This window comes from Mycena indigotica (assembly GCF_014461135.1).
Source record: "Mycena indigotica strain 171206Taipei chromosome Unknown Mind.scaff0003, whole genome shotgun sequence".
NCBI classification, from domain to species: domain Eukaryota; kingdom Fungi; phylum Basidiomycota; class Agaricomycetes; order Agaricales; family Mycenaceae; genus Mycena; species Mycena indigotica.
In genome coordinates this window covers 3,874,414-3,891,281 of record NW_023503002.1, presented here as the reverse complement: position 1 = coordinate 3,891,281, position 16,868 = coordinate 3,874,414, and the positions used below count along the sequence as shown (strand labels likewise).

Below are 16,868 nucleotides of genomic sequence, written 5' to 3'. Positions count from 1 at the left end.
AACAGCACGGAATGGCTGCTTGATTGCGTTTAAGCGAGGGATGACGTGTGTCAGGCTGGGGATGACGAGCCGAGCCGGGCGGGGCCCGATTTGGAGGGTGGGCGATTAGCCGAGCCGGTGAGTCAGCGTTAGCGAGACGAGACAACGGGATGGGTTATCGATTGGAGGCCCTTTGTGTTGGTCATCCGCAACGAAGGGAACGACAATGGGCGACAAAGGGCGGCTGGCAGGCAGACAGCCGGCGCGCAGGCCACACGCAGCAGCCGACGCCTTGGCGACGAGAACAAGGGCACACGTAGCGCGGGACGCAGATTGGGCCGGCGATCAGATTGCGAATTACGTCGTGGCTGTGGTGTCAGGGTGACGTGTCGGCGCAGCGCGGGTGCCGAGTCATTACTCGCTTGCACGATCATATATAAGAGGCGATGGGCCGAGCTGCTGTCCGTTACCCACCCCGTTGATAACGACGACGATGTCCTCGCCTGCTTCCACCGCGACCCTCAGCCCCAGCCCGTCGCCGCCCTCTGCGCGCCACGCTGCGTCCCTTGTGGACCCTGCGCGCCACTCGCCCGCGATGACACAGCTCATCGACGTCCGTCTCACTAAGCCCGTCGTCCGTGCGTCGCCTTTTCCCTTCTCCTCTCCGTGACTCATCTCTTTCTTGCAGAGTATCTGATCGACACCGTCGTCGATGCCGTCGACTTCGCGATGGGCCGCTCCCCGCGGAGCCACGTGCGCTTCCGCGCCTCGTTCACGACCTTCGTCAACGACGTGCTCACGCGCGCCGAGGTCGCCCCCGCCACCGTGCTCGCGGCGCTCGTCTACATCGCCCGCGCGCGCGCCCATCTGTCCATCGCGCTCGAGGAGTGGGCGCTCGAGCGCGTCTTCCTCGGCGCGCTCATCGTCGCGTCAAAGTACACCAACGACTCCACGCTGAAGAACGTCCACTGGGCGCTCTGCACGGGCGTCTTCGGCAAACGGGACGTGGGCCGCATCGAGCGCGAGTTTCTGGAGGTGCTCGACTGGGAGCTCGGCATCAGGGAGGCCGACCTGATGGCGCACCACACCGCGTTGGTCGCGGTCGCCTTCCCGGGCGGCGACAATGACAAACAAGCGCTGTCCGTCCCCGCATTCACCCGCAAACACACCCGCGCCTCGTCCGTCCCGGAGCTCGCACCGAGCTCGCCGGTGTCCTCCGCCGGCTCGCTCTCCCCCGGGCCCGCGCACACCCGCCCATTCGCCCCCCGCACCCCGCCCCTCCTATCGATATCCACACCGCCAAAGAAATCCCCACCGTTCCCGCCCCCCGCCCCGGCGCGCCGCTGCGGGAAGCTGCACGGGCTCCTCCGCGCGTTCCCGCTCCCGCTGCCCCGCCACCATCACCGGCTACACGTCGCCACGTAGCCCGCGGCCGCGTCGGCCTGATATATCGAATCTCGATCCGCGCGAATATGAGTAGCGCCTTTCGCAAACGGCAACCCCCGCCCCAACCCGCCCGGCGGTCGACTGCCTCCGACTTGCACCAGCGAACCCCAGCGACTCGGAGGAATCCGCTTGATACGGACGGTCGCGGCCGCTGGCTGTTCTGCTTTGTTAGATTATTATAGGCTTACTAGGATGCTTGTTTCTTTGCTATTTCTTCAAATCCCGAGCCGCACATTCGTTGTCCTCCGTTTTATCATTCATATCCTAGCACACTGTGCTGTGCTGTACCGTCCTCGAATTGATCACCACTTGCAAGTTGCAAACCTACGATCCGGAGCGTACAACCCTCGTCGCGACGACCGTGTCTGGCGACTCTGGCCGTGCGATTGTGTTGGGCGTTGTACACGGCCGAAGTCCGGACTCCTATTTTCCCGTTGATAATTCCCCCGGTGTAATATACATCTATGTTTATAAGCAGCCTCCCCGTTTTATCATTTTACATTGTCGGAAATCGGCGCTTCAAGTTTGCTTTTGAGGATGTGGTTTTTTTGAGTGGCAAACCAGACTACTTCACACCCATGTTTCTTTATACTGCTCCTAGGCTTGATCATATCCAAGATCTTAGAGGTCTCCCATAACATACCATAGGTATATGTAGTATTTGGCCTAAGCCTCAAGCAGTAGCTAGGGCAGAGCTTTCCTGGATTTCAAGCTCTAGCTTACTAGCAACATAGAGCCTAAATTCAGAAGCTGCAGCTGAGGCAGTCCTGTCCTAAATATCTAGCTACAGTTTGGCTATAGCTATAGCTCAACTGTTTCTACTAGCTGCTTTCCTAGCTATTGCTTAGCCTGGATACTTAGATTCATCACATATGTCACATATTTTACAAAAGTCTTTTTACAAAAGTTTGTTTACTTAGGTTCTCAATCATCAAAATCCAGGCCCTCTCAGAGAAATGTTATTTGATGTGGAACAATTTTAGAGTGCCATCAATATATCTGATGGCCACACAAAGCTACACCATTTCTGTCCAAAATCGGAATGTCCATTCTCACAGCCCACCTACCTTTTAACCGGGTCATCACTGCTCTCCCTGACTCCCCATTCCTTCAACCCCTTCCCTTTGCCCCCATGAGAACCCTACGCAGCGCCCATCCAATCTGCCCTGCGGGCCTAGTGTTACTGTTCGGGTCAGGCTGACAGGCTGCCCACCCCCACAGGGCCATTCAGGCCCGACGACCCACCACTCTCCTCTACTCCCTATTCCTGTGACCCCTTCCCTTCACCCCTATGAGCGCCCTACGCAGCACCCTGTCAGACTGCGGGCCGGCCGTGCAAGGACCTCTCCTAATAGCGCGCGCCCGGAACAGAACAGACGGATAGTCGGGCCCGCAAACCGTAAGGGCCCCGTTAACTGGGTCCCTTGTCACTGTCGGTGGCCGAAGGTGTAAGGGCAACCTCGCGAGGCTCGAAATCAGAGTCCTGAGCAGAGGGGGAATCCTTAGTGAACTACTACAACAGGAAGGGACGCTACAGACTCACCTGAGCAGAGGGGGAATCCTTAGAGAACAAGCCAAGGAGCCCTCTGCTCAGGTGCACTACTATATACTAGTGACCGGAGTAATGATAGAGTGACTGCATAGCGACGAACGACGCATGGGAGAAGTCAGGTGTCGCTAATGGACCCTAGGTGAGTGTCGAGTAGCCCTCGAAGCTCCGGAGAGGCAGGTTTGGGACCGTGATGCCAAGGGAGGAGCCCAGGCATCCTTAGAAGGCCTAAGAAGGGCTTCGGGAGGTCCAGGCTGCCTCTGAGCGTCTCCGCTTGTGACCGTGACCGTGACAACCGGAATCGGAACCGGAATCGGAATCGACTCCGGGTGTGTGACCGTGACGTGACGGCCGGAAACGGAGAGGGAAGGCGTGGAGCGGAAAGGGAAGGAGTCTGGTCTAGCCCAAGGGCCGGGGAGTGTCGAAGAGGACCAATGGGAATGGCGGCCAGCCATGACCACTGGAGGGTAGCGACAGGGGGTCACTCGGAGACGTCCCCGGACGTCTCCAGAGAGGTGGAGGTGTGAGGGCGTGCAGCCTGGGGCGCTGCAGTAGGCACGAGCCTTAACGGCAGTAGGCCTCACCCAGGGGAAGGCCCGATGACGGGGGGCCGTGGTGGCGGAGTGGAGAGCGGAGCCATGGCAAGGCTCAGCCATCCGAACATAAGCCTGAACGCTGACATGGGTTGGGGACACCCAAGAGGTCCAGCAGGTAGAGATCGTAGGGAGACCTTGATAAGTGACAGCCCAGAGAGGCTAGAAGGCCATAGGCTCAAGGTCTCGGAGGGAAGTGGTGCGTCCCACATCCGGAGAGGTCTCCGATGGCATTAGTGATCCCTGATGGTGACTCCGCCGGCGGAGAGACTCCCGGAAAGGGGTGGCCAGGGAAGTCGAAGACTGGGGATCACTGGATGTGTGATGTGGTGCGGGCAGTGGAGGGAGAGCGTCAGGGTGCGGAGACGCGGAGACACGAGCGGAGACGCGGAGACGCGAGCGGAGACGCGGCGCTTGATGGGATCAAGTGACGGCATCAGGGTTTCCCCTGACATCATCCCCCCTTCAAGCTGCATCGCCCTGATGCAGGAAAAAAAATCGGGGGGTCACTGAGCTCGTCCTCCGGAGTCCCTTGTCCTCCGGTGGCCAAGCTCCTGTCTCTGTCGATGTCCAGAGACTGTCCATCTCCAAGAGCCAGTGTGACGGTACCTTGGCGTTGCTCCAGTGATTGCTGTTGCCAAGGTCAACCCATGGAGTACTTGCGTTCTCCACTGGTTGCGCGCCCATATTCGGAGACGCCCCGGAGACCTGCGGTCCCGGTGCCTCTCCGAGAGATGGTGCAACTACACCTTTGCGTAGCCGGTGTGCGCCCGCTTGCGCTCTGGTCGCATGTTGCTCCAGGAGGGTCCTCTGCGAGTCCCCTCCTATACCTCCTCCATCCCCCTTCAAGAGTGCGGCGCCCCCACGCACCACAGAAAAAAAAAGGGGGTCTGTGCTTAGCCAAAGCACCAAGTACACCTCCGGAAACGTCTCCGTTTGTGCCCGGAACGTCTCCGAGCGTGACCGGAAACGCCTGTGACGTCGCAGGGCGATTCCGACCATCTCTGCTGGTTGTTGGAGATCGTTGGGCGGCAAATGACTTGCCATGGGGTGATAGCATAGCGAGTGGCGAGCTCACTTTTACTGCACCCAGATGTCAGGTTGGGGGGGGGAAAGGAATTGCAGTGTGACTCCGGACACTGCGCTGTCAGCCGGGGCACTAAGCCTAGTGTTGCGGACTGGGTGGCAACAGCTCGACCCATCCTAGTTGTGCGGCAGAGGCGGGTTGACGTAGGCATTCCAGAAGCGATTCCATTGTTCGGGGTCCGGCTGTACAATGGGACCCTTTGAGCATCTCCGCTTGTGACGTGACCGTGACGTGACTACCGGAAACGGAAACGCGACTCCGAGCGCGTGACCGTGACGTGACGGGCGGAAAGCGGAGAGGGGTCCCATGAACGGAAGGGGCACCTGCAGAGCCCTGAACTGCAGTGACTGCCTAGGTAACACCATGGTGGATCCTCTAAGGCAAGGGTACCCTCCGGGGCAGCTATGTTGACACCAGAGACGTATGAGACGTCTCCGGGGGTGTGCTAGATGAACTCCGATGCCATGTGAATGACATTATGGGGTGGAGTCCGTCTCCGGAGAGTGAGGGGGGAAAGTCGGCACTCCGACTCAGCACCTGCCACTCGTGGCCTAGTAGGGCGGCCCCAGGCGAGCGGACTCGTCGTCTCGCATCTGGCACGGGCCTATACGGCAGTAGGCCACGCCCAGAACCTAGTGGGGCGGCAACGAGTGGTGTCATGCCAAGGTGTCGCAAGCCGATCAAAGGGATCAGCCATCTCGCGGTTATCCCAAGGTCCAGAGTCGAACTGGACGCGTCGAGTCGGACACGTAGGGAAGGTCACCCGGGTGGTCCGATGAGAATCGGGGCCGGGTTGTGAAGCCCGCGGAGACACGTGCGTAGGGGAACACGGGTGATGGAGTGTGGGAGACTTGCCTCCCAAGGAAGCCGAGCCTTGCTCGGGGTGTGAGCGATCTCATGTCAAAGCCACAATGACAGCATCAGCGGAAAGGTCTCCCGGAGGTGCCCCGGAATCGCTCCAGGGATCATGTGCCGCCCAAATTCTGGTGGAGTTGTCACATGTCTGCCAAAATCTGGGTGGTCACATGATGTCGTGGTGGGGGGTGCGGTTTGAGCAAGAGACAGAGGCGAGGTGTGTGGTGATGGCAGAAGGTGCAGAAGGGAAGGTCATCACACCAGCAAAGACACTATGGTCAGCATCTTTGGCAGTAAGAGTGGGGAGCATGCAGAGGTAATGGCCATCGCAGCGACAACCGCGGGAAAGCGGAATCGGAATCGGAATCGGAATCGGAATCCGGAGTCGTTTTGATGCCATCAGGGCGCTCCGCATGGCAGGGGAAGCCCATTCCGACAGGTGGCTGGCAGCAGGAACGGCTAGGGACAGACCAGCGGTGGCCGGAGAGGCCAGCATTAGCCATGGGTAGAGGGAAGGAAGGCGGGGCCACGGTCGGAATCGGGGGGAAGGGGGTCCGGAAGTGGTTCAGGACAGCCCGGGGCCATAGGGCGCGGGGCATGGGAAAGCTAAACCACGGCCGGAGGAGAACACCAAGGGCCGGGCAGGAGGAAGTATTGAGGCCTCACGAGGACCAAAGTGTTCGAAGGGGGCTGGGGCTGTGCAGCGCAAGGTCGGGTGGGGCCGGGACGGAGCCATCTGTCGCAATCCACCAAGAATCCTCCTGCATGCAGCCCCTCCGGAGGCCACCTCCAGGTTACCGGCAGGGGGCGTCAGAGACTGCGGGCCCTGGCAGGGAGTTGGGAGGTGAGGTCCGTATTGGTGGGCTTGTTCTGCTGTAAGGGCAACCTCGCGAGGCTCGAAATCAGAGTCCTGAGCAGAGGGGGAATCCTTAGTGAACTACTACAACAGGAAGGGACGCTACAGACTCACCTGAGCAGAGGGGGAATCCTTAGAGAACAAGCCAAGGAGCCCTCTGCTCAGGTGCACTACTATATACTAGTGACCGGAGTAATGATAGAGTGACTGCATAGCGACGAACGACGCATGGGAGAAGTCAGGTGTCGCTAATGGACCCTAGGTGAGTGTCGAGTAGCCCTCGAAGCTCCGGAGAGGCAGGTTTGGGACCGTGATGCCAAGGGAGGAGCCCAGGCATCCTTAGAAGGCCTAAGAAGGGCTTCGGGAGGTCCAGGCTGCCTCTGAGCGTCTCCGCTTGTGACCGTGACCGTGACAACCGGAATCGGAACCGGAATCGGAATCGACTCCGGGTGTGTGACCGTGACGTTGATAAGCCGCATTTTGGAACACACATAGAAAACCACCGTTTTCATTCGTTTCATGGGTACAGCGCACGTCTAGGAACTGGCATGAGTCCCGAATGGCCAGTTAGGGAGATATCTGCGAGGAGGCGTTTCGACTCGACCGTTGTTGATAGCAACTGGCCGTTCAGAACGACTCTTACAACAACCAAAACAACAGCAGAGCCCAACCAACATAGAGGATCCATCCAATCCTTTATATATATACCAAAAGGGAGTGTAAACTAAAAGGCATATTCGGTCTGGTACGCGCTGGGACTCGAACTCAGAACGCTCCGACGAAGGTTCAACCAGGCTTGAACGGATCAGTCCCTGACAGCATTGGAACGCGTTTCGGAACTTACGCAAGGATAAGGACATGTGGAGGTGCGGTTAAACGGGAGGCATGACTCAGTGGAAACGAGGGCTTGGCTGCAGATCGCGGCGACCTTAACCCGCAACCGTCCAACCGAACAACTCGACAACAGATTGCGATTATCTCGTTAAGAGATTTGCCTAACGGTGTCTGGCGGTTAACCTCAAGTCATGGATATCGATGGAAAGCTAGGAAGTGGAGCAACACGACGATAACAACAACGGTTAGCGGACCGTTCACAAAAAACGCATAGACGGTCGCAATAAAGGAGGATTTACAAAGGTCATTGACACCAAACACGCGCTACCGGTCATCTAGACCTGGATTTTCGACTCTGGGCCTTATGGCGAAACGATACCTTACAAATTATGCACATGGACCATCATTCTGTTGTGGCGATTTACCTGATCTTATCATTTTCTGTTTAGTATTTATATCTCTGTCCTGTATTTGAGCGATTCACGGATTGCCCCGCGTTACTAGGTGCATCTGGGGATCTAGCTTGTCAATATCATCCTGCTAGCTCTTTTATTCAAGTAAAAAGGCGTTGTGATCAAAGAGTTGAGGGTCCCGGTTGCCGTATAAGAGAGTTTCGGTTGGCGTACACTTGGTTTCGGTTGGCGGTCGAGAGTTTAAGGCAGTTAGTTCCTGACTTGAGACGACTCCTTGGGTTTAAGGCAGTTAGTTCCTGATCCAAACGAGTATAAACGGTTCTGGGCATCGTATTGGCGCTTTCCTATTGCTGGATTTCGTCGATAGTACGCTTAAGGACAACCACAAAACAAATCTTTAACAAGATTTCATTCGATCTACCCTACAACCTTGCACACCCGTGTACAGGCTCTGTTCCCAGGGTTCTGCACTCGTATTAGGAGACGGTTATTTGGTGGTTGTTGGACGTTTGGAACGGTGTTATACGGTTATCGCTCAGACAGAACGACTATTTGTTGTTTTGTTGTTGAGTTTTAGTTGTGTAGTGTCGGTCTCATCTCCGGTCTCCCCACCCGTCATCCACCCTCATCAACGTGACGGCCGGAAACGGAGAGGGAAGGCGTGGAGCGGAAAGGGAAGGAGTCTGGTCTAGCCCAAGGGCCGGGGAGTGTCGAAGAGGACCAATGGGAATGGCGGCCAGCCATGACCACTGGAGGGTAGCGACAGGGGGTCACTCGGAGACGTCCCCGGACGTCTCCAGAGAGGTGGAGGTGTGAGGGCGTGCAGCCTGGGGCGCTGCAGTAGGCACGAGCCTTAACGGCAGTAGGCCTCACCCAGGGGAAGGCCCGATGACGGGGGCCGTGGTGGCGGAGTGGAGAGCGGAGCCATGGCAAGGCTCAGCCATCCGAACATAAGCCTGAACGCTGACATGGGTTGGGGACACCCAAGAGGTCCAGCAGGTAGAGATCGTAGGGAGACCTTGATAAGTGACAGCCCAGAGAGGCTAGAAGGCCATAGGCTCAAGGTCTCGGAGGGAAGTGGTGCGTCCACATCCGGAGAGGTCTCCGATGGCATTAGTGATCCCTGATGGTGACTCCGCCGGCGGAGAGACTCCCGGAAAGGGGTGGCCAGGGAAGTCGAAGACTGGGGATCACTGGATGTGTGATGTGGTGCGGGCAGTGGAGGGAGAGCGTCAGGGTGCGGAGACGCGGAGACACGAGCGGAGACGCGGAGACGCGAGCGGAGACGCGGCGCTTGATGGGATCAAGTGACGGCATCAGGGTTTCCCCTGACAGAAGGTTCGAATCGGGTCGTGTCGGGCCCGATGAGTCGTTGACACCTCCTTGCACGGAGAAAGGTAGCACTTCAGAGGATCTAAGTGATAGAGTACATGATACGCTATCGCGCATTATATACGTGGGCCTGCAAAGGGGGTGATCGGACACCCTGGCCTCTCCTGCTCCTCCTTGCTCCCGTTCCTGGCCGCAGAGGGGACGATCGTACATCCCTTGTGGGCCAGGCGCTACTCCTACCCTCCTAGCACTCCTCCCCAGTCCCCTGGTGTCGAGTTGGGCTCGGCAACGGCTCAACGCGTCGTTCTCGGTCATGTGCTTCCCACGTGTGCGTTCCTCCTACTGGGGCGCATGTTCCCCATCATCATGTGCTGCGTGTTACGGGCCCGCAGTGGCCCGACACCAGCGCTGGAGAGGACGGGCCGGGTCTTATCCGCGACACACCCATCTGATCTGCCCTGGGGCCTAGCGCCCATTTTTCCGTATAAAAGCTTTACCTACAGGATATAGCCACCAGGCTAAGATTGTCTATTCTCCAGGCTAAACACCCATCCCTTTGTGCTCCTCAGACCCTCCCGCAGTTGGATGTCCGACAATTCGAGATGGCCCGAGCCCGACACAGACACCTAGCACCCTGGGCTGTCTGATCCTATCCTTAATGTTCGTTCATATAAAAGCTGTACCTACAGGTTGTATTTGTTAGGCTAATATTATCTATTCTCTAGGCTAGTTACCTACTCTCTTATTGCTCACCCTAATGATCCAGATGGCTTGAGCCTGATGCTGAAAGCTTGGTTTATGACTATACTAACCATGGCAGATTAAGAGTCCATTCGGTTACAACCGCTGCCAGCAGTTGCAAGATAAAAAACCTAGGTTGTAAGATAATCGGGTCTGGGCCCACGGCCGATGTCAGACATGTCAGGACATGTCACAACGACTTGATGTCATGCTCCAGCATAGCAACGACGATGCAGCAGCATTGGGAACAGAATTTAAGGTGTATGATACAAATTATAGACAAGATTTAATTATTTACTACGTCTTGTCATCATATTACACGTATATACAAGTGTTTAGCGTGAAAGGTGTGCGTATTGCAGAGATTATCAACATATTTGATGTGTTGACCTTTATTTACATTGGAGGCCAAACGTTACTTACAGGTGACCCAATGGCAAACAACTGTTAGCTGAGACTGTCCGAAAGGCCGCGGATAGTGGGTTATCTCGGAACATGCATTTTTTATCTTGCAGCCACTGGCAGGGGTTATTACCGAATGGACTCTGACTATTTTTCAGGGCATCATGAAGTTTTTTTGTAAAGCTATGTGAAAGATTTACATATGTATGACAGGGGTTCCACGAGAATTGTCAGGCTTCGGGTCGGGCCGTGCAAGGCTTCTCCTAAGAACACATGCCCAGAATAGAACAGACGAATTATCAGGCCCGCAAGTGCAGCAAGCGGGGTAGATTGGAACCAAAAGGGCCTGTTAACTGAGAACTTGGTCCCTAGTCGTTGTCGGTGGTTGAAGGTTAGAATCGGGTCGTTTCGGGCCTGATGAGTCGGCAATACCTCCTTGCATGAAGAGAAGCAGTACTTTAGACGATCTAAGCAATAGAGTACATGGTACATTATCACACTTATATATATGGGCCTGCAAAGGGGTGATCAGACACCCTGGCCTCTCCTGCTCCTCCTCACCCCCGTTCCTGGCCGCAGAGGGGACGATTGTACATCCCTTGCAGGCCAGGTGCTACTCCTAACCTCCTAGCACTCCTCCAGTTTCCCTGGTGTTGAGTTGGGCTTGGCAATAGCTCGATGCATTATTCTCGGTCACGTTGTGGCAGTGGCTCGTAATCACGGGCGTTAACAGCCACTACTTATCTCTTCCACTATTCCATTCTCACTTTCTCCAAATTCCCTCTCCTTCACATCCCTTCCTATCTCAACATATCCAAGGTGCAAGTCGTGTCCAACAGGGTGGCTCAGAGGGACTGGGGCTTGCATAACTTGGGATTGGTCACCCCATTGTTAATGCTGAGCGACGCAGCCCTATACAACTTGTCCTTACCCCGGTTGTTATGTTGGACAATACCCAAGCCAAGGATTACGGTATCTATGGACGCTCATCATATTTCACTTTGTATCACCCCTTCTGATCGCGGGATATGTCTCAGCGCGGATAGGAGAAGGAATTATCTCTCTTGCTTCCCCCCCACATTCTGAGCTTAAGACCGTGCGAGCGAAAGCGCAATAACGGGCCCGAGTCCTGTGATTCAATCAAATAGCTAAGTCATATTATCTTATCGACCACACAATTTTTACTCCTCCCACAGCGAAGCGCTCGTTACGACCTCAGCCCATATTCAGTCCTCGCTTGGACTGCAAGGTCCTTCTTCAACATGCTTCCCACGTGTGCGTTCCTCCTACAGGGGCACCTGTTCCCCATCATCATGTGCTGTGTGTTATGGGCCCGCGATGGCCCGACACCAGCGCCGGAGCGGACAGGCCAGGTCTTATCCGTGACAAGCATCTGCTGAAGCCTGATAACTTTCAGTCAATTATTGTAAATGGTATATATAACGGGAGCATGTTATGCAAACTTCAAAGTGTTATGGCTTTTAATACCCCTTCCTGTGCAATATAAAGGACATGTTTTTACTCATTTCATAATAAAGGTCTTTATATTCACATTTATTTGTCATAGAAAATAACATATTTCTGCCATTTCAAGAAACATCTTCCTAACTCTAAGTCCACCTTTAATAGCAAATGGAAAGAATATCCTTCAAGAAAAAGAGAAAGGTTTGGTTTCTGCTCACATAAAAGGGGTCAGGAAACATCATCTTTCTAACAAAGATGCTCTTTGTTCTTGTATGTATAAAAGGGGAAACAGATGATGTCCTTTTTCTAAAAATTATAAAGATGTTGTTTTCATTGACAAGAAGAACATGAATATAAACATCTTCTTTGTGAAAAAATAAATAAACAGGTATTCACACATGTATTGAAAAGATGAACTTTCAATTGACAATTCAGTTTTCTGTGAAAGAGGTTCCTGTCAAAGACAAAGCCGGATCAGATGATGGGCCAACTTAATGGCTGATAGCAACAATGTACACTTTTCAGATATTCAGACTCTTCAAAGTTTAGATGCATTCGAAGGTAAATAAGTATACAGACCACTATGCATGTGAAATATTATCTTGGATATGTATTTTCCAAATACTTATGGATTGTTCTCAACATTCATTTATTTTTCAATATTATTTTCAGGAATGTCAGAAGCTAAGACAGCTCAAAAGCTTTTAAAGAAAAGAAAGCCTGAAAATATTGCAAGTCATTTAAGCAGACCACTACCCAAGCAGCCACAAAAGACTTGTCTTTTTCCTGCCCGCCGTGTGATAGCAAATAAGGTAAATCACACCCGAATGTGTTGTGTAGGCTCTTGAACGAAGATAGTATTTTCCAGGCTCGCGATTGAATCGTACTCGTACTGCATTCATTTCCTTCCGGGCCTCACGTTCCCTCAAAGGCTCGAGCACCCACGGCTCTCGCGGCAGTGCGAGCGGTCGTCGCACTCCGCGAGCGTCGCACACTTGTAGTTCAGCGACCCGTTGTTATCGCAGCTGTTCCCGTTGGCGGCGTGGACCTGCTCACAGATGGTGCTGCAGTCGCTGTCGGTCCCAGTGCCCGCCTACGCCACACCGATCAGCAAACTCCAAGCGCATATATAGGCGTGCACGCACCGTGTAGAGGCAGCAGTGGCTCCCGTCCGCGTAGAGACACTGGCAGAAGTTACATGCGCTGGCCATCGCGGCCGTCGCGAGGAGGGCGAGTGCAGAGCGGCGTATGTTGACCATTTTCTGCGGCGCGTGTTAGCCAGAGTGGCGCGCACAAGTCGAAGAAATCCTACGGGGTGTGGATTTGGATGTGGGTTGTTCTGTGTCTAGCAGGGGTCGCATCCCCAAAGCCTTTTTAACAGTGGAACGGGCCACTTGGATAGCGGCACCGAGCAGCGACGCGTAGATGGGATGGCGCTGTCGAAATGCCGCGGCCAACGAGCTCTGCGACCAAAAAAGACCGTGGTGGCAGTTGATGCAGAGTAGACGCCCCAGTGACGAGTGGTGTGGAGAGGTACTAAGTACTTACTCGGCGCCGTTGGAAGGACTCGGAGGAAGAGGACACTGTCGACAACATGGCGGAGGGTGAAGTAGGGCTTGGGAATGTTTGCTATTTGGGTCTCAGACCCAGGCCTAAGGATCCGGACCGACGTAAACGCCTTTGGAGCTGAGCCAGGAGCTCGTGTAGGGAAGTCGTTGGCCTTAGGTTTCCGCGCGGATGGGTGGAACGGCCCCCAGAAAAAGAATAAGAAAGGCTCCCCGCACCGTGGCACGGAGGCAGGGACGGGAGACGCTATGTTGTCTCGTGGTCGTGAGGGTTTCGAGCAAGAAGAAGCGGCGAAAGAAGCCCGATGATAGCCGATCCCGATCGGCCCGAGGTGCCAGCACGCTGTCACAGCCAAAATTTTTCCTTCTCTTCCCTCTTCGCGCCAGACACCGAGTGCGCATAACTCGCGCCTGCTGACCCCCACACCAACCACAAACGCCCGCGCACGAGCCCCGCTGGTCACACTCCTCCGCTCAATCACACCCGTGGGCAAAACCATGCTTGCGCCATTCTCCACTGCAAGCTCGTATTGCTTCTGCGGCATCTGACCTCGCCTTGGAGGCGCCGTGCCATCTTTTGTGGAAGAAGGGCGAGCAATATTACCTGCGAATGGCGTGCAATCGCGCGGGGCGGCTGGGCTGATTCCGTCGATTCGATTTGGCGATAAAAGGGGCAGATAGGCGCAGCGATAGGCCGGAATCCATGGCACCCTCTGTGTCCGACTTACAACCCGTCGCGCCGCCGGAGACGCGGGAGAGCATCATCGATGCGGTGAAGAAAGAGGTGTGTCCTTGGCGCGTTATCTTGTTTGCAAGACTGATGGTATCCCAGCAAGCGAACCTGAAGAAAGGCCCCTCTTACCCCTTCTACTACCCCGTCTTCGACAACACGCAGAAGTATCCGCCAATCGAGCCCTTCGGTGCGCTATCATGTTCCCCCTCCCTCCTCTGACTGACTTTTTTGCACAGAGCATTCTGACGCGGGCCATCGCGCCGACCGCGCCAAACCGAACCTGCTCACCCCCAACACGACAACGCGCGACATCAGCCCGTACCTCGGGACGGAGATCAAGGGCGTGCAGATCTCGCAGCTCTCCAACGTGGGCCTCGACGAGCTCGCGCTGTATGCTGCCGAGCGCAAGGTGCTCGTGTTCCGCGACCAGGACTTCAAGGACATCGGGCCCGACAGGCAGTTGGAGATCGGATCGTGCGTGATTGTCTTCACAAAGGGCAATGCTCTAACTAGTGCAGATATTTTGGCCCCATTCACCAGCATCCGACTTCGGGGAACGTTGTTGGATACCCGCAGTTCCATGTCGGTGCGTCTGCCACTTGTTTCATTGAAGGCCAGACATGATAGCTTTCCGTAGTCTATCGCGATGAGGACCAGGACCGCTTTGAAGACTATTTGGGCGGCGAGCGCACGAATCGCACAAGCTGGCACTCCGATATCGTGCGCCTCTTTTCCTTATCATACCCTGTACATCCACTGATTGCTTGTAGACTTATGAACGACAACCTCCCGGCACCACCATCTTCTTCATCCTCGACACCGTATGTTCATATGTTTCTACCGATCCGTCAAGCATTGATTTGTTGGGAAGCCTGAAGGTGCGGGTGGGGACACGCTCTTCCTATCTCAAGTCGAGGCCTACAAACGGCTCTCGCCCGAGTTCCAGAAACGTCTCGAGGGCCTAAAGGTCCTTCATTCCGGTGTCGCCCAGGCCGAATTTTCGCGCAAACGGAATGGGCCTGTTCGGCGCGAGCCAATCGAGTCCATCGTGCGTCGCCCTGCTACTTCTGCTTACTTGATTGCTCATATTACCTTGCCAGCACCCGCTCGTCCGCGTGCACCCCGTGACGGGCGAGAAGGCGCTGTACGTCAACCAGGCGTTCACGCGCTCGATCGTCGGCTTCAAGCGCGAGGAGTCCGAGTACCTGCTCAACTTCCTCTTCAACCACCTTGCGACGGGCGCGGACTTCCAGATCCGCGCGGCGTATGAGCCCGGGACCGTCGTCGTGTGGGACAACCGCGTGACGTGCCACTCGGCGACGCTCGACTTTGAGCGCGCGAGGCGGCGCCATGCGGTGAGGCTGACGCCACAGGCGGAGGTGCCGATTGCGGGCTGAGGGTGGGTGCTATTATTGTGTGTATGTGGATATAAATGGAAAGAAGTTTGGCTGGGAAAAATACCGTGGTCTTACCTGAGCCTGTCTAACTAAAAACAGTCTCGCCAAGGAGCACCCCCCAGTTCGCCACGGCTGGGATTCAAATCAATGATAGGATACTTAGCGCTACCTGGATCCTCTTCAGCTTGGAGCTTTTCTGTTCTACCTCAAATTCTTGCACCTGGCTTAAAAGGAGCTAGTTCTTCGACATTCAAAGTTTCCAATATACTTCCCTCCACCACTAAAGAATCGTGGCAATGGTCCGCTTGCTCAGCACCGTGCTGGCCCTCCTCGCTGCCTCTCTCGCCGCGCAGGCATGCGAATACTGCCAATGTCTCTACGAGGACGGCAGCCACTGCTGTCTCTACACCGTACGCATACTACTCTCTCAATGCACAATGATTAACAGACAGTCTTCCAGGCCGGCACTGGCAGCGAGAGCGACTGCACGACCGTGTGCGCGTCGGTGCACAACGCGAACGGCGACACGTGCCGCGACGGCGGGAACATCAACTACAAGTGCGCGTCGCTCGCTGAGTGCGACGACCGCTCGCACTGCCGCGAGAGCCGCGGGTGTGTATAGGTGCCCACCAAGAGAACGGCGCAACGTCTGTACAGAGTAGTTGGTAAAAATGTTTTAAAACTGGTTTACAAAACAAGACACCTTAAATTGGTACTAGTAGTGGTCTGCTGGCTTTGGCTTCAGGCCAAAAAGCCATGGCTTTTTGGCTTTGGTACCAGGGCCAAAGCCAAGCCAGAAATCTTGGCCTGTGTTGGCTTTGGCTTGGCTTAAGGGTTTAGAAAGTCAAAGCCAGGCCAAAAGCCAATGGCTTCCATTATGATCATTGATAGCTGATTTAACTACCCAAAAATAAAATTGTCTAGTGATATGTTAGCCTAGAAGGGAGTATATACGAGAATGGTGGGAGTGGGACTTGTGCCAGTCCCACTCCCAGTGCTATTTGACATCGGTTAGTGCATTTTGGTGGGACTTGAGCCATCAAACGAAGGTTTATGGTGCAGCCGGGCTTGTCACATCCACATTTGGACAAGGCAATGAGCTTGACATCTGATATAGATATAGCTTATTCCTCTTATGAAACTTATTATATTAGACCTACAAGCAACTCTGTTAGAGGGTTTGCCCTCAAACTTACAGGGTAAAAATTTGAGGCTTACCAATTGAGCGGAATTATATAAGCATTATATAAGCGCCACGTGACATGCACATGACCTGGCTAATGGCGACTCACAACATATTTCTGAAGCAAAATATATATTATTTAAGCATGAAATTGATGTGCTAGTGTCTCCGGAACATGACGGTGGGACTTGTACTTATGAGAGCTGGACTGCTTGAGAGTGCCGTTTTGCACGAGCGGCTGCAGCATTCCGTATATAGTGTTTCCATAGACACAAGTGTAACGTCCGTGCCTATGGCATGGAGCAAATGAAAGAGCTTTTGCAGCGCCCACACGGCCGAAGGGTGGTCACATGAAATTCACGTGCCATCAATCAAAACGCATGACCAAAACGTGACTTTCTGTCAATGCCGGCACGGTAGTGTTTTAATATTATAGATG

At 54.7% G+C, this 16,868-nt stretch overlaps 2 protein-coding genes across 2 annotated transcripts; both read left to right on the top strand.

Annotated features, from left to right (window-relative positions):
- Positions 1-430: 430 nt before the first annotated feature.
- On the top strand, positions 431-1,404 carry MIND_00386000 (Cyclin N-terminal domain-containing protein; the record flags this gene model as incomplete). The annotated part of the gene is made up of 2 exons (XM_037360691.1): positions 431-617; positions 668-1,404. Exons 1-2 carry the CDS (start codon positions 473-475, stop codon positions 1,402-1,404), a joined length of 882 nt encoding a protein of 293 aa, XP_037223576.1. The 5' UTR covers positions 431-472.
- Positions 1,405-13,819: 12,415 nt separating this feature from the next.
- Positions 13,820-15,246, top strand: MIND_00385900 (Alpha-ketoglutarate-dependent taurine dioxygenase; the record flags this gene model as incomplete). The annotated part of the gene is made up of 8 exons (XM_037360690.1): positions 13,820-13,900; positions 13,949-14,036; positions 14,086-14,323; positions 14,368-14,435; positions 14,487-14,569; positions 14,620-14,670; positions 14,721-14,897; positions 14,950-15,246. 8 exons carry the CDS (start codon positions 13,820-13,822, stop codon positions 15,244-15,246), a joined length of 1,083 nt encoding a protein of 360 aa, XP_037223575.1.
- Positions 15,247-16,868: the final 1,622 nt, after the last annotated feature.